At 40.9% G+C, this 18,552-nt stretch overlaps 1 protein-coding gene across 27 annotated transcripts in view; it reads left to right on the forward strand.

The window, feature by feature from the left end:
• Positions 1–3,981, forward strand: part of LOC129815424 (gastrula zinc finger protein XlCGF58.1-like) — a 43,731-nt gene extending 39,750 nt beyond the window's left edge. For all 27 annotated transcript variants that reach the window (XM_055869239.1, XM_055869247.1, XM_055869241.1 and 24 more), the window contains one exon: positions 1,131–3,981. In XM_055869239.1, coding sequence (XP_055725214.1) covers positions 1,131–1,304 — 174 coding nt within the window. In that variant the 3' untranslated portion in view covers positions 1,305–3,981. The remainder of the gene's footprint in view (positions 1–1,130) is intronic.
• Positions 3,982–18,552: the final 14,571 nt, after the last annotated feature.

The following is an 18,552-nucleotide window of genomic DNA, read 5'->3' on the forward strand; positions in this document are numbered from 1 at the left end:
ACCCTAGACCCACTCCAATTCGCAAACCACAACAACAGATCCACAGATGATGCCATCTCAATCGCACTCCACACTGCCTTTTCCCACCTGGACAAAATGAACACCTATCTGAAAATACTGTTCATTGACTACAGCTCAGCTTTCAAGACCTTGCAGTGTGGTGCCAGGACAGCACACTCTCCCTCAACGTGAGCAAGACAAAGGAGATGATCGTGGACTACAGGAAAAGGAGTGCCGAACATATCCCCATTCATGGGGCTGTAGTGGAGTGGGTCGAGAGTTTCAAGTTCCTTGCTGTCCACATCACCAACAAACTATCATGGTCCAACCACACCAAGACAGTTGTGACGAGAGCACGACAACGCCTTTTCCCCATCAAGAGACTAAAAATATTTGGCATGGGTCCCCAGATCCTCAAAGTTCTACAGCTGCTCCATCGAGAGCATCATGACCGGTTGCATCACTGCCTGGTATGGCAACTGCTCAGCATTCGACCACAAGCGCTACAGAGGGTAGTGCGTACGGCCCAGTTTATCACTGGGGCCAAGCTTCCCGCCATCCAGGACCTATATACTAGGCAGTGTCAGAGGAACGCCCAAAAAATTGTCATGCAAGTCATAGACTCTGAGTACCAGAGTGCCAAGTCTAGGTCTAAAAGGCTTTTTAACAGCTTCTACCCCCAAGCCATAAGACTCCTGAACAGCTAATCAAATGGCCACCCAGACTATTTACATTGACCCCCTTTGTTTTTACACTGCTGCTGCTCGCTGTTTATTATCTATGCATAGTCACTCTACCCCTACCTACATGTACAAATTACCTCGACTAACCTGTACCCCCGCACATTGACTCGGTACTGGTACCCCTTGTATATAGCCTCATTATTACTTTACTTTATTTAGTAAATATTTTCTTAACTTTATTTTCTTAGAACTGCATTGTAGGTTAAGGGCTTGTAAGTAAGCATTTCACGGTAAGGTCTATACCTGTTGTATAAGATTGGATTTGACCCACATGCACCAGAAAAGCCCATTGACCAAACGGACACAGTGGGCTTAATTTTTGGGGCATGTGTACACACTCATTTGTTTAAATGAATGCTGCATAAATCCTCCATGTATGTGTTGTAGAACTTCTCGCGGACGGACCGGCTGCTGCGACATCGGCGGCTGTGCCAGGGCCGTGGTGTGGCCAAGGTGGAGAACCAGCCGTGCTGCGAGCCCCGCCCTTACTCCCAGGAGCCCCCACCCGCTCCACCCACCTGGAGCCCCCTTCACCCACCTCCTGGTCGACTGGCTGTCTGACTGACATTCCCCCCATCCTCCCTCCACACACACACACACACACACACCATCTCCCAGAGAAACAGGACAGGCCACCTAGTCTCACTCAACCCTGCACTCAGTGGCGCCACACTCTGGCAAAGACTGATCCTTCATCTCGGGTCCTGAGGTTACTATGACAGCGGGACAGATGTTTTTGTCTTCTTTTGAGAGCGAGTTTCCTTCAATAATCAGTGGTCTATTTTGTACTTAATCTATTTTTTAAAAGTTTTTTATTATTATGTAGATTTATTGTTTGTGCTGTTGGTGGTACTCTAGTAAGGGGGGGGGTGTTAATGTTTGTTACACCATAACAATGATGAAGTGGGATATATATATATATATATATCTATATAACAATAAACAACACAGGACGTTTGTAGAAAATGTAGTTTGTGAAAGAAGAAAAGAGTTGTCAGACAATGGTACAGGTGTCAGAACTAAAAATAAAAAGGGGTTCCATAAAGTTTGATTTTAGGACGATATAGGCAAGTGGAGGATGTCCTAACAGGTCAGAAGTGAAGGGTCAGGTCAGAGGATATTGTGGTTCTAGTTGGATAGAGTTGCTGATGACTCAGGAAGTGGAACAGACAGGATGATAGCATTAGCAAGTTCCATTACACCCTTTAACGGTGTATGTACAGAGGTCTATGGGAGCAGGTCGCAGGCTCTCTTTTACAGTCAGTTCTTAAAGATGTACGTGGAAAACAACGGCACAAGCTGGCAGCTTCAGCAAGTCCCATTACTTTGTTTGTACAGATCCTCATGTTGAGAGCATAGCAGGAGGTATACACAGTCTTGTGGCCTTAGAGCGTGCTTATGTTATTTGGTTAATTTGCCTTTTTGTTTTTTTTTGTTCATGGTTTAATTATTTTCAGATACGATTATAAGGATGCGCCACTGCCTTTTTTAAAAGCTGGGTATGTTTTTCCAAAGCTGTCACCCTTATAGAACACTGCTTACTACAATGGCACTATAAGGCATAGGCAAATATTCCTTCATCTGTTCGTTGAGAATTGATATAGTGCTGGTTATTATTGGTAATAATTTAACCCCGGGTTCCTGAATGATTACGCGAGGGGAGTTTGACAATTTCAGTGAGCTGCTAATAGTGCTAACTTCAATTTGTCAGGCAGTGCTTTGGCCAGCTAAAGGCCATACAGATACTTTTCCCATAGTTAAATGAACACTTGTTTCACTTTGCTACACACTAACAAATGCCTTTAACTGAGATGGGGGTAGGTGTGTAAAGGATTTCTGTCATGTTCTTTCGGGGGTTAGCCTTAACTCGAATAAGATCTTTCTTAAATAATCATTGTAGTGTAAAATGATATTGTAATGAATTACTGTAACCTGTACTGATCTTTTGAACATGGTTTCCCCATCCAAGTGTAATGGCTACAGAGCACAGAGATGCTTTAGTTAATGTCTATCTACTCTTGTCCAGGGTCATCAGTAGTCCTATTGGTGGTGTTCCACAGCAGCCTGTCTGTGGGCTTGTAGAGCAGCTTAGGGAAGGATCTCTGAAACCTGGTCCTGAGGACCAGTGTGTGCTGGACTTTACTTAAACCGAGTCATTTAATTGAATGATTCTCAATGTCGCCAGGCTACTACTGTTAGTGAAACCAATGTACTTTTGTTTATTTAGTAATGCCACATGTATATTCCAGAAATGTTGCAACGTACAGTCTGCAGTAGTTAAGATATTTAACTGTTTTAATTATGCCTGAGTGAGTAGATTATGCAATCCAGCAAACAGGGGTATTCTAGTACCGGGGTTAAGAAACTGCAGCTTACTGTATGATTTGGCAACCCCTTGCCCCAAGAAATGTGGAAAGGATATCACCTGTAACCACCGCTACCCACTAGTGAGGCCACAGGGCAAGGTTGGTTGCCATTAACTGTTAAAGCCCTCTCAGTTCTGTCCTTTTTAAGTATTGTTCTCAATCTCATGATGAAAATGCAATAGAATCTTTTGAGTCTGATCAGTTAACACAGTGAGGTTTATTTTCTTCTAAGGATCAGGTAAAGGATGGCGCGGTTAGAGAAGAGCTCCTTGCTCTCTGCTCTACTGTATTTGACGATTCTGGTAATGTTTCAAGGACCTTTTTTTCTGATAATATTGTAAACACTGGAGTGGTAAAAAACATGAAATAGATATTTTTCTTTTTCAAAACTGTTCTAGATTTTAGTCTTTCGACAGAGCCTCTTACTCCTCAACTTGACAAAGATGGCAGAACCATTTGGATCAGTACTGTATTGAGAGCCCAGGGCGTTTTAGTAATTTCAAGATTAGAGGTGGTAGTACCTCAAGAAAATGACTTTTTTTATACAGGTCCCCTTCTATTTGTAGTGAATTATATTGATAGAAATATTAGGTAAGCAACAGCATCTACATTAGCTATCACAAGTTAGTCTTTTCTTTGTCTTTATTAGTCTTGCATGCAGAGTTATGGTCCTCAGTTAAGATAGGATCTTATATTGATTATTCTTTTGTCTAAGCAAAATACGTGCATAAAAATAACTTCTTAAAAAAAAAATAACATTTGATTATTGTAAAAATGGGGAAACTAATATGTACCCTTGTGATCCAATTAGTTTTAATTGTAAGGGGAGAGGCTTCCTACCATTATGCTGAAATAAAATACTTTATAAAAGACTTGAGTTTTGTTTCCTCTTTACTACAACAGCCTTGTCTGGGGGGATAATCAGTGATATGAATATATCAAATTTTATTTGTCACAGACGTGTTTAGCAAATCTTATTGCGCGTGTAGCGAAATGCTTGTGAAAGTTACGTTCTTTGAGGGCCGTCGTGGTATCGGCTTGAGGGGGATATACACGGCTGTGACTATAACCGAAGAAAATTGTCTTGGGAGATAATACGGTCGGCATTTGATTGAGGTATTCTAGATCGGGTGAACAAAAGGACTTGATTTCCTGTATGTTATCACAATTACACCATGAGTCCTCGAGGGTACCAAAGTTGAGAGGAAATATGAGATGTGTGCAGAAAGGCTAGTCAGTGTCATATTGTAGATTCCTGATAATCAGAGTACCAGTCTACACTATCATGCCAACTTCTCATTGTCGTGCCAAACACATTTGTCTTGACAATGAGCAATGGACTTGGTAAGAGCACGAACTGATCTGGAACCAGGCTAATATCACACCACTATCTGGCTAGAATGTATGTTCTTTGAAGGTTTATTGAAACATTGCTAAGCTACATACTCATTATTGGGACTGATATATATATATATATATATATAAAAAAAACTTGTGGTGTTAATTGTCCTATAGAGACCCTACCCCAAGCAGTAGTTGGTGTCAAATCAAATTGTATTTGTCACATGCGCCGAATACAAATGGTGTAGACTTTCCAGTGAAACGCTTACTTCCAAACCCTTTTCCCAACGATGCAGAGTTAATAAAAACACGAGGCATGAAACAATAATGAAGCTATATACAGGGAGTACCAATACCATATCAAATTGCAGGGGTACAAGGTAATTGAGGTAGGTATGTACATGTAGACAGGAGTAAAGTGACTAGGCATCAGGCTAGAGGAGTAAAAAAACAGTTGCAGAAGTGTATGAGTGTGTTTGTGTGCATATGTAGTGTGTACTGTGTGTGTGGGTTTGTATGATATATAGTGTGGGTAGTCTTGAGTGTGCATAGGGTCAATGTAGATAGTCCAGGTAACCACTTCATTGACTATTTAGCAGTCATGGGCATGGCTTGGGGGATAGAAGCTGTCTCGGAGCTTGTTGGTCTAAGACCCGATGCTCCGGTACCGTTTGCCAGATGGTAGCAGAGAGAAAAGTCTGTGGCTTGGGTGGCTGAAGTCTTTGGCAATTTTCGGACCCTCCTCTCTCCATGTGTTGGCATGAACTCAAAGGGCATTGTTGGTGTAACTGCTCCAAATCTCTTCAAGTCAAATTAAACGGCCCACCTTGCATTAAATTAAACTGTGTTTGCGGTGATCCAGAAGTTCTTTGGAATGTACAGGTATTTCCCCAGAAACACTGACCTTGGTCCTTCTCTGTCCATTCCACATCCCCCTCAAACCATCAACACTTGCGGAGGAGGAGGGCTGATCATAACGATATGGAGGGGAGGAGGAGAAGAACGTGGAGTTAGTCAGGGGTGTCCTCTAAGGCCTGCCTTTCTATTGTCTAGCTGCCTGTGCTTTCCCAAATGCCCTGTGAATGTTGTGTGTACAAATAGGATAAGGCACTGTTTTGTCCTGGTACTGCACCCACCACCATCCAATTGAAATGGTCTTGCGTGTATGGTGCTGTAATAAAGTATGTGTGCAGAAGGGTCTTCTGGAAAAAGTATCCACAAATTCAGAATAGTGTTGAGTTAACCTGCAACGAAGCAGGTTAGTTTGTGGAGGATTCATTAATTCCCATGGCTTCTAAGTTCATTTGAGATTTAAGAAAATACTCGCTAACTCATTGATCCTGCTTTTCTTTGTTTTGCTTAAACTCCACCCAAAAACGATCTTGGTATTTGTTTCATTAGTCCATTGATAGAGCCGGTATGATTTGTTTCCTTTAAGCTTCACTACCTCAGATGTTTTCCTCCACACTGACTGCAATGCTATCAGACTTTTTGGGGTCTAATGAAACCATCTCACTGAGGCATCACTCAGAGGACTTGCTCTCTCTCCATTCCCCTGTCTCTCCCTTTCTCGAGGGGTTCAGCCATAGACTAATTTACAGCACCCTGGGGCTCCGAGCACTTAACACAGAGCCATCCTAAGTGAGGGGAGAGTATGGTTGCTGATGGGGGGGAAAGGTCACTGCTAGGGTGTATGCATCTTTTCAAAAAGTAGGTGTCTGTGTAGAGTTTTCAGTGTTTCTCTAGATAACGGACACCTGGTAAGGTTGCAGACAGTTTGGTTGGACACATTGCAGTGGGGTAGATTATAGAATTCTGATAATAAAGCTTTTACTTATCTCATTGATCTTTCAGATGTTTCTGAAATCAGAGAGTTAAACCCTCCTTTCCTTTCTCATGGTTTGAGCCTGGATCCCTCACTGTCATAAATCAGTACAAATTATTTAAAAGCACCCCAGATTCAGACACCCCACTCCTCCCACCATGAGGTACAGGGGTGGCCTGTCATTTCGTGGTTAATTAACAAATGAATCAGCGGCTCTGCAAATGCAGTGATTGGTCCTTGGTTATCCATCACAGGATCACCATGGTTACTGTCTGTGGTATTTAAAGATTATATTTAAGGTCGCAGATACATGTCCTGGAGGGGTCTGTGGCTTCGTGTCAGCATTTACACACACACACACAATGTTGACTAAAAATAATATTTTTGTAATATAATGACTATGAGGTGCAGACTCTCAGCTTTAGGATATTTTCATCCATATCGGGTGAACCGTTTAGAAATTACACCAGTTTTTGTACATTTTAGGGGACCAAAAGTATTGGGACAAATTCACTTATATGTGTATTAAAGTATTCAAAATCTTATTTGGTCCCATATTCCTAGCATGTAATGATTACATCAAGCTTGTGACTCTAAAAACTTGTTGGATGCATTTGCTGTTTGTTTCAGAAGTCACTTTTATTGTAAATAAGAATATAATAGTTTTCTCTACACTTCTACCTTAATGTGGATGCTACCATGATTTGTATTTATTTATTTTACCCTTATTTTACCAAGTAAGTTGAGTGAGAACACATTCTCATTGACAGCAACAACCTGGGGAATAGTTACAGGGGTGGAGGGGGGACGAATGAGCCAATTGGAAGCTGGGGATGATTAGGTGGCCATTATGGAATGAGGGTCAGATTGGGAATTTAGACGCACGCATATCATACCCCCAGACATGCTAACCTCTCACCATTACATTAAAAGGGAGGTTAGCATTTTTGGGGGTATGATATTTATGCCTTTTACTATCTCATGAATCATTATTCCCGATTCATTCAGGATTATCTGTAATCATGGTAGCGTTCACATTAATGTAGAAGCGTTTAGAAACATATATTATCGACATATATTATCATTTACAATAAAAGTGACTCCAAAATACATACATTATTTACCATTAATTTGTACTAGGCACAAAATAATATGAAACACAACCAAAACAAACAGAAAATGCATGTATTTACAAGCTTGATGTAGTCATTGGGTGCTAGGAATATGGGACCAAATACTTAACTTTTTACTATTTTAATACACATAAAGTTAATTTGTCCTAATACTTTTGGTCCCCTAAAATGGGGGGCTATGTGCAAAAAGTTATGTAACTTCAAAACGGTTCACCATTATGGATGAAAATACCCTCAAATTAAAGCTGTCATAGTCATTGTATAATTTCAAGTACAGAGCCAAAACAACAAAAAAGGTGTCACTGTGCCAATACTTTTGGCACAAAACTGTATACTGTATCAACAACTAACCACTCTGTGCCTGATCTAGGAAATAAACTGATTTCAGCTTAGTGAGTGTCAGCTTGTTTACTCAGCAGGGAGAAAGGATTTTGAGAGGACCCTCTGAGTTATTTAAGAGGGAGAGTGTGCATTAGCTTCAACTTCAACCATGATTTAGAATTGGTCAACACTAGTGTATGGAGGGGTATCAGATTGGTCATCTTAACAGAGAACTGGAATTTCACATGTTTTTAAAGTCTCTGTAAATTCCTAACAAGGAAAAATGACACACATTGCTGCTTTCCATTGGATTATGTGTTGAAGAGATAGAAAAATGACTGCCATTAACACCACCATACTGGAAAGGTACTACTATATCTATTACTTATACTACTGTGTGCTACCACATCTACTAGTCCCATTGTGTCTGTGATTACATAACAGTAGTAAACTCGATTACCAACAATGACGAGACAGCCTATAGGGAGGAGGTGAGGGCTCTGGGAGTTTAGGGCCTGGAAAACAATCTCTCTCTCAATGTCAACAAAGGAGATGATCGTGGACTTCAGGAAACAGCAGAGGGTGCACCCCTCTATCTACATCAACAGGACTGCAGTCGATTAGGTGGAAAGCTTCAAGGTGTACAAATCACTGACAAACTGAAATGGACCACCCACACAGACAATGTGGTGAAGAAAGCCCAACAGAGCCTCTTCAATCGTCAGGAGGCTAAAGAAATTTGGCTTGTCACCTAAAATCCTCACAAATCTTTACAGATGCACAATTGAAAGTATCCTATTGGGCTGTATCACCGCCTGGTACGGCAACTGTACCGCCCGAAACCGCAAGGCTCTCCAGAGGGTGGTGCAGTCTGCCCAAAGCATCACCGGGGGCAAACTACCCACCCTCCAGGACACCTACAGCACCCGATGTCACATCAGTCAGGAAGTTAAAGCTTGGTCACAAATGGGTCTTCCAAACGGACAATGACCCCAAGCATACTTCCAAAGTTGTGGCAAAATGGCTTAAGGACAACAGAATCAAGGTATTGGAGTGGCCATCACAAAGCCCTGACCTCAATCCAATAGAGAATGTGTGGGCAGAAATGAAAAAGCGTGTGCGAGCAAGGAGGCCTACAAACCTGACTCAGTTACACCAGCTCTGTCAGGAGGAATGGGCCAAAATTCATAAAAATATAATTCTCTGTTGATATCACATACATTATCAAGCATTTCACACATATTATCCAGATACTGACGGTTAGCATTTGGTGGTCTATAGCAGCTTCCCACAAGAATGGGCTTTAGGTGAGGCAGATGAATCTATAGCCATATTACTTCAACAGTATTTAACATTCGATCATCTCTAAGCTTTACAGGAATGTGGTTCTGAATATAGACCGCAACACCGCCTCAGTTGGCATTTCTGTCTTTCAGTAGATGCTATAACCATGTATTGGCACCACTGTATCATCAAAGGTATTATCTAAGAGTTTCAGAGATAGAATATGAATGTCATCTGTTACATGCAAGTTATTGACTTCATGGACCTTGTTTCTTAGGCTACATATGTTAATATGGGCTATTTTTAGCACTTTTCTGGGTTGCTTGGTGTCCTCCGATGAACACCATTCTGGTTTAGTGTTTTATGTATCGTAGACTCGTCAGAGATGTTAGCATGTTCCAGAGATTTCTGTAAGTCTTTAGCTGACACTAGGATTCTTCTTAACCTCATTGAGCATTCTGCGTTGTGCTCTTGCAGTTATCTTTGCAGGACGGCTACTCTTAGGGAGAGTAGCAGCAGTGCTGAACTTTCTCCATTTACAGTGAATTTGTCTTACCGTGGACTGATGAACATCAAGGCTTTTAAAGATACTTTTGTAACCCTTTCCAGCTTTATGCGAGTCAACAATTCTTAATCATAGGTCTTCTGAGATCTCTTTTGTTCGAGGAATGGTTCACATCAGGCAATGCTTCTTGTGAATAGTAAACTCAAATTTTGTGAGTGTTTTTTATAGGGCAAGGCAGCTCTAGCCAACATCTCCAATCTCGTCTTCTTGATTGGACTCCAGGTTAGCTGACTCCTGACTCCAATTAGCTTTTGGAGAAGTCATTAGCCTAGGGGTTCACATACTTTTCCCAACCTACACTGTGAATGTTTAAATTATGTATTCAATATAAACAAGATAAATACAATAATTTGTGTATTATTAGTTTAAGCACACTGTGTTTGTCTAATGTTGTGACTTAGATGAAGATCAGATCAAATTTGATGACCAATTTATGCAGAAATCCAGGTAATTCCATAGGGCTCACATACTTTTTCTTGCCACTGCATATAATGTTTTCTAATACTATTCTATGGTATCTCATTCCCTCAATAATGCTTACATATCTTGCATTACTCATCTCATATGTATTAGAGGTCGACTTCAAGTTTTCATAACAATCGGAAATCGGTATTTTTGGGCGCCGATTTGCCGATTTTTACATTTATTTTTATTATTTTTTAAAAATCTTTATTTAACTAGGCAAGTCAGTTAAGAACACATTCTTATTTTCAAAGACGGCCTATGAACGTTCTGCCTCGTAACCTTGTCAGCTCGGGGGATCCAATCTTGCAACCTTACAGTTAACTAGTCCAATGCTCTAACACCTGATTACATTGCACTCCACGAGGAGCCTGCCTGTTAGCAAATGCAGTAAGCTAAGGTAAGTTGCTAGCTAGCATTAAACTTATCTTATAAAAAACAATCAATCAATGACTGTCATTGCTCCAATGTGTACTTAACCATAAACATCAATGCCTTTCTTAAAATCAATACACAAGTATATATTTTTAAACCTGCATATTTAGCTAAAATAAATCCAGGTTAGCAGGCAATATTAACCAGGTGAAATTGTGTCATTTCTCTTGCGTTCATTGCACGCAGAGTCAGGGTATATGCAACAGTTTGGGCCGCCTGGCTCTTTGCGAACTAATTTGCCAGAATTTTACGTAATTATGACAACATTGAAGGTTGTGCAATGTAACAGGAATATTTTGACTCATGGATGCCACCCATTAGATAAAATACGTAACGGAATAAACGTTTGGTTTTTGAGGTGATAGTTTCCGGATTAGTCAAAGGTATATGGTTTAGAGAGAAATAGTCGACGCGTTATAATTCCTGTAATAACTTGCGGCTGAATTTGAAAGGGGTTCCTTCGTTATTTTACCGTTCATGTCTTCCATAGAGAATGTCTTGATCTACTTCAAATAAGGTCTGTGTTTCGTGCAGGCTTCAACCGCCTCGACGTTTTGATACCCGTGTAAATCTCACTAGGATAAGGTAACGTTTGTCAACATATTTTCATAAATCCACTCTACAAAAAAATGTATCTTCGCTTATATTTAGCCAATATTGATCATTGTTACTTTGTCCTATGGATATCTACACAGTTATAAAATTGTCACGGTGATGTAAGCCTACACGATTCACAGACCTTATTTTAAGGGAATCTAAAAATATCCTATGGAATAAATGAAGGAACCGCTTTTCAGATTTTGCTAGAAGGTGTCATGGGAATTATGACTCGCACTTTGGTTGTCAATTCTTACCATGCCCATTATTAAAATAGGATTTCCTGCATATAGAAATTAAAGTTTATGTTTTCAACATTCATCACAGGTAACTTAAACTCTATTTTTATTCAAACAGTTGAGAGTATTTGTCTCCTAAGCAGACTCTTCAGTAACATTGTCACTTCAGAGCTGTGTGCGTGTGTGTGTATTTATGTATTATATTAAGTTAAAATAAAAGTGTTCATTGTTCATTCAGTATTGTTGCAATTGTCATTATTACAAAAATGTGTGTGTGTGTGTATGATATATATATAAATGTATTTATTTTATTTCGGTATCGGCTTTTTTGTCCTCCAATAATCGGTATCGGCATTGAAAAATTATAATCGGTCGACCTTTAATATGTATATACTGTTTTTCTATACTATTCTACTGTATCTTAGTCCGTTCCGCTCTGACATCGCACGTCCATATGTATATAGTCTTAATTCATTCCTACTTAGATTTGTGTGTATTGGATATATGTTGTGTACTTTGTTCAATATTACTGCACTGTCGGAGCTAGAAGCACAAGCACTTCGCTACACCCGCAATAACATCTGCTAACCACATGTATCTCTAAAATTTGATTTGATTTGAAGGCTAGTTACTGTATGATTGGCTAATCATGAGAAGGAACGGGATGTTGTTCAATTACCCACCCATACCAAAATGTATGCACGCATGATTGTAAGTCTCTTTGGATAAAAGTGTCTGCTAAATGGCACATATTATATATTATATTGTGGTTTCTGGCTGCTTCCTTGCAGTATTGAAACCATGATATCATAGCCACTGCTGTTTCGTCATGTTGTTATATTTGCCATTTACTAGGAAAACGTAAGAAAGCAGCCACTTTCACTGATAGACCTCTTAGCTATTCTTTCAGCTGAGATTCGTCTAACAAAAAGTTATAAATCAAAATTATATTGTAAAAAATAATAGTCTTCATCATATTTTAATAACGCATAAATCAATGGTAAACAGGGGTGAATCTCTGAATGAGAATGAGGGTCTTCTTCTCATAGGATGATGAATAACAGAAGCCAATTTTGGGTGGTACCATTCAGTAGCAGCAGTTGCTGTGTCATGCACAAAATGGCCATTTTAGTAAAGAAATGTAATGTCTACGTCAGTGGTGAAAGGACAAGGCTGTATATCCAATGTTAGCATACCTAACCCATGTTACCTTGAAGCTTATAGTAAAGATATGTCATTATTATTTAGGTGTGAATAGCCCTTCTATGTGTCTTTATCCATCAGGGGTTGGACATAGTGTCTCACCTCAATGTGTGTGTAGGTGTCTGTATACGTTCATGTATTGATTATTGTGAGGTCCCTTGCTCTTTTCTACTTGGACAGAGATGAATTGGAGACATGGACCCGCCCCCTCCCCTCTGCTGACAGGTTAGAGTTGCTTGACGCACATGTGAAGTGGTGGCACGGTGTAAAAATCACTTAACTGTCTGACATGATGGGCTTAAGCTTGGACAGGTCCATTACCACCGTGGCCCCGACATCAATCTGGAGCTACTTTAGCCTCTGTCAGTCCCAACATCAGTCAAGGCTTCTGGTCAATGAAGAGCCCCATTGTCTCCCAATAGGGGGCGTCATTCCTACTTGGTCCTTCAAACCGGATTGTCAGTTCACAGCACTCACCGTTTGTCTACTGGACATCATGTCAGAATTTATGAATAGACTCAGGCCTATGGTGGTTAGTGTGATCAGGGAAGAGGAAGGATAAAAACAGAGAGGAGGACTAAGGACTAAATATAGAGAGAGTGAGCTGGATAAAGGTCCATAGAAACAAAGAGGAATGGAGAAAAAGATACACACCGACAGGCAAATGGATCATTGCTAAACTGCAGAAAGTTCGAGACCAAAAGATGGAAAACCTCACCAACAGACAGATAGAGAGGGAGTAAGAGTGACTTTGGTAGTTTTCTTCCGTTGATTGGCGATGCGACACAATAATTTACAGAGCGCCACAGCCAAATTATCTGTCATACACTGCCTGGCCGCCCACAGAAGGGATGGCTCTGGGCTGGAAGACAGCAGCAGCAGGAAGGAAGGAGGGAAGGAGTGGGAGGATGACTGGATAATGGAATCAGAGGGAAGGAGAGGAGAGGAACGGAGGCATTCAAACTCATGGGTATCATGGGTAATATACACAGTACCACCTCCACTATGCTGGTGGGATGAGAGAATCAAATTTCGCTCTGAGTCATAAAACCCGCCACTTATCTTTACTCTATAAAACACGCAGTGCAGTTTCCCACCTTCTTTTATCCCTCATTTGAATTTAAATCCTATTACACTGAACAGAAATACGAAGGCAACATGTAAAGTGTTGGTCCCATGTTTCATGAGCTGAAATAAAAGATGTCAGAAATGTTCCACTCGCACAAAAGAAGCTTATCCCTTTCAAGTTTTGTGAACAAATTTGTTTACATCCCTGTTTGTGAGCATTTCTCCTTTGCCAAGATATTTAAACAGCATGATCATTACACAGGTGCACACTGTGCTGGGGAGTATTTCTGTCAGTAATAAAGCTCTTTTGTGGGGAAAAACTTATTCTGATTGGCTGGGCCTGGCTCCCAGGTGGGTGGGCCTATGCACTTCCAGGCCCACCCATGGCTGCGCCCCTGCCCAGTCATTTGAAATCCATAGATTAGGGCCTAATGAGTACATTTCAGTTGACTTATACAAACTGTAATTGGGGGCGGCAGGTAGCCTAGTAGTTAGAGCGTTGGACTAGTAACCAAAAGTTTGCAAGATCAAATCCCCGAGCTGACAAGGTAAACATCTGTCGTTCTGCCCCTGGACAAGGCAGTTAACTCACTGTTCCTAGGCTGTCATCGAAAATAAGAATTTGTTATTAACTGACTTGCCTAGTTAAATAAAGGTAAAATTAAATTGTTGCGTTTATATTTTTGTTCAGTATACAGTATGTTAGAATAGGAACAAAGGCATGTAAAATCCTGTAAGGAAAGGTCAGAAGAATGGATGCACAAGTATTGATGTAGACTGGAACCATAGATTAGCTGCAGGACATAACATGAAACTGAATACTCTACTCTTGAAAAGGTACAAAGGCAGTATGAACCACCTCTTAGGGTATTCTGGGTATTCTGAGGGTGTGTCAGATGTTCAAAGGAAGGGGTGTGTTTCAACAAAGGCTACAAGAGAAGAAAATAATAACAGAATTCAAAATACAGAAACCCATGCTCGCTCCCTCCACTCCCTCTTTCTTATGGTCTGTCTCTGTCCATGTCTTTCTATGTCTCCCTCAGTCCCCATCTCTTTTCCCTTTTCTCTCTTTCTAAGTCTCAACTCAGACATACTACACCTCCCTTCCTCCTCACTCCCCTCCCCCAGGGATGTAGGTTTTACGACAGTAACATGACACTGCTTCTGTGTCCTATCACAGACAAGGCAGTAATTCACCTCAAAGGCAGGCAGCGGCAAATCGCAGCACAGCAATAAATTTGCCTGTCGAGCCAGGACCAATGAGGGGCAAGCTTTAAATCACAGCTGTCAGCTTGGTGGCCAATGGCGGGGCGATGGCAATAAATATGTCAGAGGAGGTAGGGAGGGGGGGGGGCTCTGTTTATGGGTACTGCATTGCTGCTGGGGAATCCACAGTGAGGGGGGTGGGGAAGGGGATGGCGAAAGAGACAGAGAGAGGAGAAAAGAGAAAGCCTTCAAGATGAGAAACATACAGGCAAATGGCAATGTTTTTTTTGTCTTCCTCTTCTTCTCTTGGCTGTGTTAGAGTCTCATGAAAACAGATCTCTGAGCATGCAGCCAGAGAGTGGAGGAATTTATGACAGAGAAATTATGAATTTATGACAGAAACAAGACTGAGCATGTGACCATCAAATAGCAAGACCCAGTTAACCAGCCGCATCGGAGCGGCAGCCTTCACCCAACAACATATACATAAATTATATACAAGATGTGACCGTAAACCCATCACTATTTTCTGTTTTATCACAGACACAAAGATTATGTAAAACAGCTCACTGGTTCATGACTATAACAAGTAGAGTTTCTGTTCAACATTAGTTGGTCACAATCTCCTAATCACTTACATATCTACTGTTGTTTGATCATTTAGTAGTAAATAGACATAACAGACTCCAACCAACCATAATCCCAAATGAGTTAGGAAATACAAGAAAGCGCTATACAATATAAATGCAATGGAATAATGGCAGTATAGTCTTGAATTTTTATACACCAATGCCACAATGATGAATACCAATTCCAATCAGTCTTTCTTGAGGCCCATATGTTCTGGTTTCCAGTCTTCAGAGTTTTGGTGCAGGGAATTCCTTTGCTCTGGGTTCCCAGACTGTAACTATGCAACTCTAGAGGAGCTCAAAAGCATTACTCTGTCCCTATATAAAAAACCTTCTTTGTTGAGAGTGACTGTTACGTGTAGACATCAGGTATGGTAGCATTGTCATAGCATGTCTGTGTATGATCTCTCTCTCTCTATCTTTCAAACTAACGGAGATGTATCTTTTCCTGCACCACTATGTCCAGCAATAAATTACTTTTCCCTCAGTCTCTCCTACAGCTCCTGCAATACACTGGGTGGAATAGGGAATAACTGGCCAGCTTGCCTGCTATTCCCTCTTGTCTAACCAACTTGTACATCAGCAACCTCACACTATTACAAGAAAATACATTTACATTCACAATGACCACAGATGAGATTTGAGAGTAATTTATGTTCACATTACTACTTGTGGTATTGCTACATGTTTTTCTGTAGAACTGGGGCGCCTGGTGGCTCGAGTGGTGAATTATAGCCGTGGAGGGAGGGAGGGGTGGAGAGAGGGATGTTGTGGTGGCAGTGTTGTTCTTGGCTGTCTCTTCAGCCCAGGGCCCGAAACGACACACTATTCACCGAGAATCTGTCAACGACACTCTGTAGAAACAGCTACAGTCATATAGCACAGTTTAAACTGCGGGGAGATTCTGCATATCTGGCCCAGTCCCACGTCTCATAAAAACGATACTCGTACACACACACACACACTGACACAATTCCTGTGTGCCAACAACCGCTATGCTGTGGATTTGAACATTATGGTCGCTCACACTTCTACACAATCGCAGAATCCCATTTCACATGCTCTCTCTCTCTCTCGCTCGCTCGCACACACGCAAGCACGCACGCACGCACGCACGCACCTTTTGGTTTGCTTATCCCAAACACATTCACTAACAAATGTCTTTCTCTTCCCTTTATCGCATGCCTTGGGTTTGCACAGCTTCCAGAGCCATAATAACACAGCAGCACAGATGGGAGCAGAATGCAATCAGCCAGACCCCTGCTACAATATTCCTGATAGCACAGCGTGGCCATTCAATCATCTTGTTTGGACGAATGATGATGGATCCGGTGATGTTAAACAAAACCTTTGGATCAGTTGGTTTGGCAAATGAGCTAAGATTAACAAAGATGTATGCTTCCACACTGTTCATTGTTCGTCACTGAATCAATGTGTAGGATCACTGAATCGTTTCATAGAAAATAGTGCAAGTGACAGTAGTTATATAGGGAATCTACATTTAGGCACAAGCTTTTTATTTGTATCTCCGGTTTATGCAAGCAGAAACCGAGATTTGGTCCGGCAAATGGTACCGGAGCATCGAGTCATAATGTATCCCCCATTATTTCTTATGACCGAAAACAGCTAGATTCTGGACATTCTGCTTACTCCAGACCAGGCCCCAATCCCCGGGACTCAAAAGAGGCGAAAAAGAGGCCGGCGAGGCGGCATCCTGACGAGACTATGTCGGCAAACAAATAGGCCACCATTGCCTTCTGTTCTGGTTGCAAACTGGATAGGATTCGTTCGAGACTATCATATCAACAGGACCTGAAAAACTGTAATATCCTATGTTTCTCAGAGTTGTAGCTGAACGAGGATATGAATATGCTTCTTGCTGATTTTTCTATGCATCGTCAAGACCGGACAGCAGACTCAGGTAAGACAAAGGGAGGAGGAGGGTGTCTCTTTGTTAACAACATCTGGTGTGCAAGCTCTAATGTTATTAAGAATGTCTAGAGTTTTTGCTTATCTGAGTTAGAATACCTCATGATATTGTGTAGAGCCTATATCAACCATGTACATATCTCAAATATGGATAAAAATCGAACATTTGCTGGCACAACTGTGGTAGCAACGGCTCTTTACTTCACATGTTGTCGGAATGCCATGCAGTTAAAACATTTTGGTCTGAAGGTGTTTCAGTTTTGCCTGACATTTTTTATGCCAAATTTCTAATGTCCTCCATCCCATGTTTACTTGGTCAAAGCCCAGAAAATATACTGTCTAATGTCAGTCAAGGGAATCTGGAATGAACATAAGCCAACTTGCTTTTTTGTGGACCGCTGGCTGTAGGACTACTTAGACCTTGCCTGCTCAAGGACTTTGATCTAGGTTTACATTGCCACTGGGACACTGTAGGCAAGTTCTTGGACTCTGGAAATGTACACATAAAGGTTTGAATCCTGTATTCCATACTTGAATATCTGCCAATTAGAAAATTATATAAGGTGGACACATTGTAAATAATGTATTTGAGTTTTATATGATGCACTACCCTTCCCCTTCCCACGCCTTCCTGAATCCTGTTCTGTATTTAATGTCATTTGTGTGTTGTTTCTATGCTGAAAAACAATAAAAACTGTTAATAGCAAAATAATACCTCATGATAAGCTGCAGACCATACTATTTACCAAGTGAGTTTTCATCTATATTTTTCGTAGCTGTTTTTTTTACCACCACAAATCAATGCTGGCACTAAGACCTCACTCAACCAGCTGTATAGAGCCATAAGTCTTCACTATTATTCTACAATGTAGAAAATAGTAAAAATAAAGAAAAATCCTGGAATGAGAAGGTGTGTCCAAACTTTTTACTGGTACTGTATGTACACAGCTACCTCAGTTACCTTGTACCCTTGCACATCAACTCAGTACTGGTACTCACTGTATATAGCCATCCAATTTTTACTCGTCATTGTTATTCACTGTATTTATTCCTCGTGCCACTATTTCTATTTTTATCTTTAAATCTGCATTGTTGGTAAAGACCCATAAGTAAGCATTTTACTGTTAGAATACACCTGTTGTTTACCAAGCATGTGAAAATAAAATATGATTTCAATTTTGATGCATACACACTCACACGCACTAG

The sequence above is a fragment of the Salvelinus fontinalis genome, chromosome 18 (assembly GCF_029448725.1).
Source record: "Salvelinus fontinalis isolate EN_2023a chromosome 18, ASM2944872v1, whole genome shotgun sequence".
Taxonomy (NCBI): domain Eukaryota; kingdom Metazoa; phylum Chordata; class Actinopteri; order Salmoniformes; family Salmonidae; genus Salvelinus; species Salvelinus fontinalis.